The 7,122-nt window shown below is 37.1% G+C and overlaps 1 protein-coding gene across 1 annotated transcript in view; it reads left to right on the forward strand.

The window, feature by feature from the left end:
• lmo4a (LIM domain only 4a) overlaps positions 1-7,122 on the forward strand; it is a 16,820-nt gene that overhangs the window by 4,975 nt on the left and 4,723 nt on the right. The window contains exon 2 of the mRNA XM_016275186.1: positions 3,629-3,874. Coding sequence (XP_016130672.1) covers positions 3,636-3,874 — 239 coding nt within the window. The 5' untranslated portion in view covers positions 3,629-3,635. The remainder of the gene's footprint in view (positions 1-3,628; positions 3,875-7,122) is intronic.

Consider the following 7,122-nt stretch of genomic DNA (forward strand, 5'->3'; position numbering starts at 1 on the left):
TTTTTTTTAGTTTGTTACTCAGACGCAGGCAGTGCGCTGCATGAGACAAAAAAGTAATATAGCCAAAACAACCGCATAGGTCTGTATATGCATCAGTGTAGATGCATGTTGATTTTATCAGACAATGCCGCGATTATAAATGAGAGTGACTCCTGATTAACATGTATTAAAAGGAGTCGTGTTTAGTCACTATTTAGTGTGGTATTTTTTTGACAATATTCACTCATCATGACAGTAAAATAGTGCATTCTAAGTCAATATACTGCAGTATTTCCTCTCTCAATCATTAGAAAATATGGTTAACACCCGGTCATGCATGAAAAAAAATACCGTCATGTACCGTGAAACCGGTCTAATTTTGAAAAATACCGTGATATAAATTTTTGGTCGTACTGCCCAGCACTACTTGGCATTATACATTTGTAACTTTGTAAATGGCTACTGAGGAAAAACTAGGGATAATACACTAAACGACTAAAATATTACCAGACTTTCAAGTTTTTTTCGAACAAAATAAACTTATGCAGAACAGCTCATTGCTAGGAGACACACAACAAATGAAAACAAAAAAACGGCTCAAAATATCAAAAATTTTTGATATCCTAAGAATGGATAGAATCATAGTCTGAAGCTAAAAATCAGATTCTTTGCCCATCATGCACTATGACATTTTCTGTGAAATCTGTGAACTCAGACTGCCCAAATTCTGCAGACTGGCTTTGACTTTCTGCAACCAGCATCAATTTGTCTAGACTATAAATCGGGGCAAGAATCTGGACAAAAGTTGTGTGGTGTAATTCAGCCTTTACTTTCTTCAGTGTAACACAAAAGAAGATATTTTAAGAGTACGGACAAAACAAACTAATAAAAAAACCATGATAAATTTTTCAAAAATCTTTTGGAAAAACAACATGAGGGTGAGTAAATGATGAAGGGTAACTGTCCCTTTAGGAACCTACAGTATTGGACCTGATGTTCATGCATCTGTTTGTGGGAAAGTGCATGGTGGCCGATATCTTATGTCCGGCACAAGGCTAGGAAGACAGATAGGACCTGAGGAAAGCATTCCCAATCCTTTAGAGCAAAGCACAAAGAGCTTTCCTGTTGCTTTCCTCTCCTTTATTGACCCCTGATCGACCCTACCAATCAACAGGGCTCAGTTATGACCTCTAACCTGGCCTCCATCTCCAGTCTGCTGCTGACTGACCTCTCCTTCAGAACAACAGAGGGAGGAAATAACAAGTGATATAGCCTCAGCCAGATGTCCAAAGCCTCTTCCTCACATTGCTGCTGCCATCCAAAAAGAGAAAACTGCACCGTCTGGTCCTCACAGGATTTTGCTGAGGTTTTCCGAATGAATCTCGCTTTGTGTCTGTTCAGAAAACAATGCAGAGATACAAAGTTATTTTTAGAAATAAAATGTGCAAGCATTTCCAAATGTGTTTGAGCATATGTATTGTGCCTCGAGTCTGATTGTCTTTTGCTTAGTTGGACGGTCTAACCTTCTCAAACCACAGTCTCCATGCTTATTTTAGATAATGTTAGAAAAGGTAATATGCTGGCCCGAAGCTAGACATACTTAAAACTGTACTAGTATGTGTGTGTGGTGAGGATGGTTAGTGGTTAGTCTGAATTCATCCTTTTGGAAGTGCACAAGGCGGTTTATTGAGAGCGGGAATAGTTTGCCTTCCTGCAGGGAAAACGGCTGGTGAACAGTAACTCATCAAGGGAATACACTCGACATAAGTGAAAACACACTCAAACTAAAATGATCAGACAGGGAATGACAAATCAGCTGCATTTTCATTTGGAAAACATCATTAACAGTGGTTGGTGTTGTGATTGAGTTCTCATGTTGGTTGAAGGCTGTTTACCACAAGGCATACCAGCTACAAACTAAGACATATCATTAAAAAAAGAAAAGGAGTTGGAGTTTCAATTCTGAATTGTTTTTGTTTACATGGTACAGTGAGAACCGTGGTAAACCAAGGTCAAGTTTATAAAGTCTCATACAGTTAAGGATAACTGATTCTAGATTAGCGTTCTTATTTGGAGATGCCATATAGATATGACCTCAGATCAGCATTCACACGCTGAGATCGCATACTCTGAAAGGGAACAGACTTTAGTTTGTCCTTATGGTTCTAGTTACTGCCATTTGAGAGCAGCACTGCCTCCAGCTGGGCTTGATCTCCACTCATATTTGCAATGAAAGTTCTGGAAATGAGCTGTAGATATAAACAGATAATGTTAAGGCAGATATAAAAATCTGTGGACTACATCTTTTCCATAGAATCGCCTGCAGCATGAGTTTTATTATAGTTCCGTGGCAATAATATTGCACTTTAAGATTTTTATTTTATTTTATTTTTTCAGCTTTTAACTGTAACTTTTCTTGAGGTACTTTATTGAACATCATGTTTGTACAAGCATATTTTGAGTGCATTTATTATTAATGCAGATTTAATGTGTTGTTCATAATGTTGCTAAATATTGTTAATAAAATATCACATTTATAACATTGTTATGGTGGTCATAGGTTGTTTAGCAGTGCCTTAAAGAAATGGCTTTATCCGTTACTCATTCATTTCAATAGCACCCTGGTTCTCGAGCTAAGAGAGGTTGTTTTCTGGACAGGTCTTGTGTACCTCTGTACTGGTGAAGCTCTGCCGAGACATACAGGGAAGTTTTTGTTTTCTGTTTGTCATCTGTTTGCTCTCAGCTTCATTAACAGTTTATGGTATAGACCACATCAATTTTTGCACTGCACTGTGGGGTTAAAAATATATTGTTGTTATGCAGTTCTGCTGATTATTGTTCCTTTTGAGTGGGAACCTTATTTACTTTTTATTCATTTTCTCCCAGCCAGCAAACATTTGACAGAATACTGGTTCCACTGTGTTACATAGAGAAAATAAGTTAAATGTTATAACTGACCCTTATGAGGAATCATTACTTAAAGAAAATAAATAATATTTCAACCTTTTATAAGATATGTTGTTGTGAGCTGACTGGTTGCTACTCTAGTGAACTTAAGAGTATGAATTGTCCTCATTCAGAATACTAAAGAATGGTAATAAACAACAAACATCTTTTTAGATGTAATAAAATGAATGTTAAAAAACAAGAACCTAATGGGTGACCAGAGCCACAGAGAAATAAAATAGCAAATAGTTACAAAAAACACAAAAAACACACACTTTATGCAACCACATTATGTATTCAACTGGCAGTGCATTCTGGGAAAATTTACAATAGAATACGACCTTACAGTCATTTTCCTGGTCTTGTTTACTGTTATAAACACTATGTTTTTCCCTTTTTCCCCTTCTTTCTTTCTTTTATATGAATTGTTATTGTAATCCCAGTCAGTCAGTTTTATCCTCCTTTTATCTCTTGTCTCTGGATGGGGACACTGAAAATGCAATCAGCAACAGGGCGAGCAATATATCTGTCCCATTATTCTGCTATGACGTGTCTTCAGGATGATAATGTATTATGGTGATTTGTTTGAAGAGGTTTGGAGGAACATCTCTAATGGCTGATCTTCTGATAGTGGTAGAACTATGCCTTTGGATAACACAGGCCAGATCTGCTGATTTGCGAGTTTCTCCGCTCTATCCCGCAGGCAGGCGATGGTGAACAGCCGTGTGGAAAGCACCGCCGTTGCGGTAACAGGAGGTAGCGGCGGGGCAGTGCGCTCCTGTGCAGGCTGTGGAGGTCGGATCTCAGATCGCTTCCTGCTCTTCTCCATGGATCGGTACTGGCACACGCGTTGCCTCAAGTGCTCCTGCTGCCAGGCTCAGCTAGGAGAAATCGGCAGCACCTGCTTCAGCAAAGGAGGAATGATCCTCTGCAGGAACGATTACATCAGGTACTAAAAGAAACGGGCAGTCGGGGATTGGGTTGGACTGATGCAGAAATGCTGAATAAGAGCAAATAAATGATGTTTCTGGTCACAGCATCAGTCGTAATGTGTTACACAAGAAGGACAGGAAATCTGTGGATTTTACTGGGACAAATCAATAATATTTCATTGAATTGTGAGCTTGATCTTTGTTTCATATCGTTTGGCATATCCATATCTCCTTTCCATATTTAGTAGACTATTAGTAGGATATTTAGAAGGGCGTTCACAGATTTGTTTGAAATCTGTGTTTGATATTTGTTTTGGCCTAAACAGAAGAAAATAGATAAAACCACCAAATCTCGCATAAACAGCCATTTTTATGATGCTACTTATCTTGCACAACTTTTGGTTGGGCAAAGATTTTCTGTTTATTGTTTAATATTTATTTTGACCAAAATTATAATTCCAAGTTTAGGACAAAATTAAATGAGTAAAAATAATGATGAAAAATAATTTGATCTGAAATGAGCAGATTTTGTTGGGATGAATGTAGAGCATTGTCTGTCGTACTGATATTAGACATCTTTTCTGAGGCCACACATTGAAATACATGTTACTGTATAAAATGTACAAGGAAAGTTCTCCGATCATGACAGGAAGTGTGTGGGTGCATGTTACATGGCATCTGGAGCAGCCATATTCCTCAAAGGCTCCCCACATGTTTTTCATGTGCTGTACACCACTTTAGATTGAGCATATGTATTGTGCCTCGAGTCTGAATGTCTTTTGCTTAGTTGGACGGTCTAACCTTCTCAAACCACAGTCTCCATGCTTATTTTAGATAATGTTAGAAAAGGTAATATGCTGGCCCGAAGCTAGACATACTTAAAACTGTACTAGTATGTGTGTGTGGTGAGGATGGTTAGTGGTTAGTCTGAATTCATCCTTTTGGAAGTGCACAAGGCGGTTTATTGAGACCGGGAATAGTTTGCCTTCCTGCAGGGAAAACGGCTGGTGAACAGTAACTCATCAAGGGAATACACTCGACATAAGTGAAAACACACTCAAACTAAAATGATCAGACAGGGAATGACAAATCAGCTGCATTTTCATTTGGAAAACATCATTAACAGTGGTTGGTGTTGTGATTGAGTTCTCATGTTGGTTGAAGGCTGTTTACCACAAGGCATACCAGCTACAAACTAAGACATATCATTAAAAAAAGAAAAGGAGTTGGAGTTTCAATTCTGAATTGTTTTTGTTTACATGGTACAGTGAGAACCGTGGTAAACCAAGGTCAAGTTTATAAAGTCTCATACAGTTAAGGATAACTGATTCTAGATTAGCGTTCTTATTTGGAGATGCCATATAGATATGACCTCAGATCAGCATTCACACGCTGAGATCGCATACTCTGAAAGGGAACAGACTTTAGTTTGTCCTTATGGTTCTAGTTACTGCCATTTGAGAGCAGCACTGCCTCCAGCTGGGCTTGATCTCCACTCATATTTGCAATGAAAGTTCTGGAAATGAGCTGTAGATATAAACAGATAATGTTAAGGCAGATATAAAAATCTGTGGACTACATCTTTTCCATAGAATCGCCTGCAGCATGAGTTTTATTATAGTTCCGTGGCAATAATATTGCACTTTAAGATTTTTATTTTATTTTATTTTTTCAGCTTTTAACTGTAACTTTTCTTGAGGTACTTTATTGAACATCATGTTTGTACAAGCATATTTTGAGTGCATTTATTATTAATGCAGATTTAATGTGTTGTTCATAATGTTGCTAAATATTGTTACTAAAATATCACATTTATAACATTGTTATAGTGGTCATAGGTTGTTTAGCAGTGCCTTAAAGAAATGGCTTTATCCGTTACTCATTCATTTCAATAGCACCCTGGTTCTCGAGCTAAGAGCGGTTGTTTTCTGGACAGGTCTTGTGTACCTCTGTACTGGTGAAGCTCTGCCGAGACATACAGGGAAGTTTTTGTTTTCTGTTTGTCATCTGTTTGCTCTCAGCTTCATTAACAGTTTATGGTATAGACCACATCAATTTTTGCACTGCACTGTGGGGTAAAAATATATTGTTGTTATGCAGTTCTGCTGATTATTGTTCCCTTTGAGTGGGAACCTTATTTACTTTTTATTCATTTTCTCCCAGCCAGCAAACATTTGACAGAATACTGGTTCCACTGTGTTACATAGAGAAAATAAGTTAAATGTTATAACTGACCCTTATGAGGAATCATTACTTAAAGAAAATAAATAATATTTCAACCTTTTATAAGATATGTTGTTGTGAGCTGACTGGTTGCTACTCTAGTGAACTTAAGAGTATGAATTGTCCTCATTCAGAATACTAAAGAATGGTAATAAACAACAAACATCTTTTTAGATGTAATAAAATGAATGTTAAAAAACAAGAACCTAATGTTACATGGCATCTGGAGCAGCCATATTCCTCAAAGGCTCCCCACATGTTTTTCATGTGCTGTACACCACTTTAGACTCAAGTCGTAGTGTTTAAGCACATAGTCGGTGATCAAATTAAAAGTCAACTGAGATTTGTCATTATGTTATAAATTTTGACCACTCTACAAAACAACCGTAACCTTGTTTTGCAAACCCTAAAAATCGTTCGTTTATTTTTCTGGCGGTTTCCGCTTTGGTCTATGATTGCTCGTATGTCTGTATGATGATTACATAGCTCTTTGATTGAATTTGGCCTCTATTCCCTTGTATATTTTGAGCTGAAGGCATCAGAGGTGAGGAGATTAGATTTGTTTATAATCACTGAGGCTTTGAAATTGACCTCTGTGTGTTTGAATGTGTTCAGTGATGCATTGGTCCATGACGGCACGGCATTGTTGCCTGTTAGACCCACACTGGTCTGTTTGGACCTCAACCAGGGATGTCTGACTATTTGGCTTTGCCACGCAGATGCTCTTTTTTTTGTGCCTGTGATTGCTGTAGAAGTGCCAGAGATGCTTGCTGAAAAGTCAAACAATCTCAGATCCCAAAATTGAAAAGAAACTTCTATTTGAAATAAATATTACAGATACAGAACAGCTGTCATAGTTAATTGCAAGTTAACGTACAGATTGAGTTTAAAGCAACTGACAAACTTTTCAGTTAGTCCCATGTTATTATACTAATAATATATATAAAATGTAAGATTATATATTGTATATATTATTAGAATTATTATATTTGTTTATTAACATTAAATTATATAAATTTATTTAATAAATTATTTAAATATT

This window comes from Sinocyclocheilus grahami, unplaced genomic scaffold, assembly GCF_001515645.1.
Source record: "Sinocyclocheilus grahami isolate Dianchi unplaced genomic scaffold, SAMN03320097.WGS_v1.1 scaffold92.1, whole genome shotgun sequence".
Taxonomy (NCBI): Eukaryota; Metazoa; Chordata; class Actinopteri; order Cypriniformes; family Cyprinidae; genus Sinocyclocheilus; species Sinocyclocheilus grahami.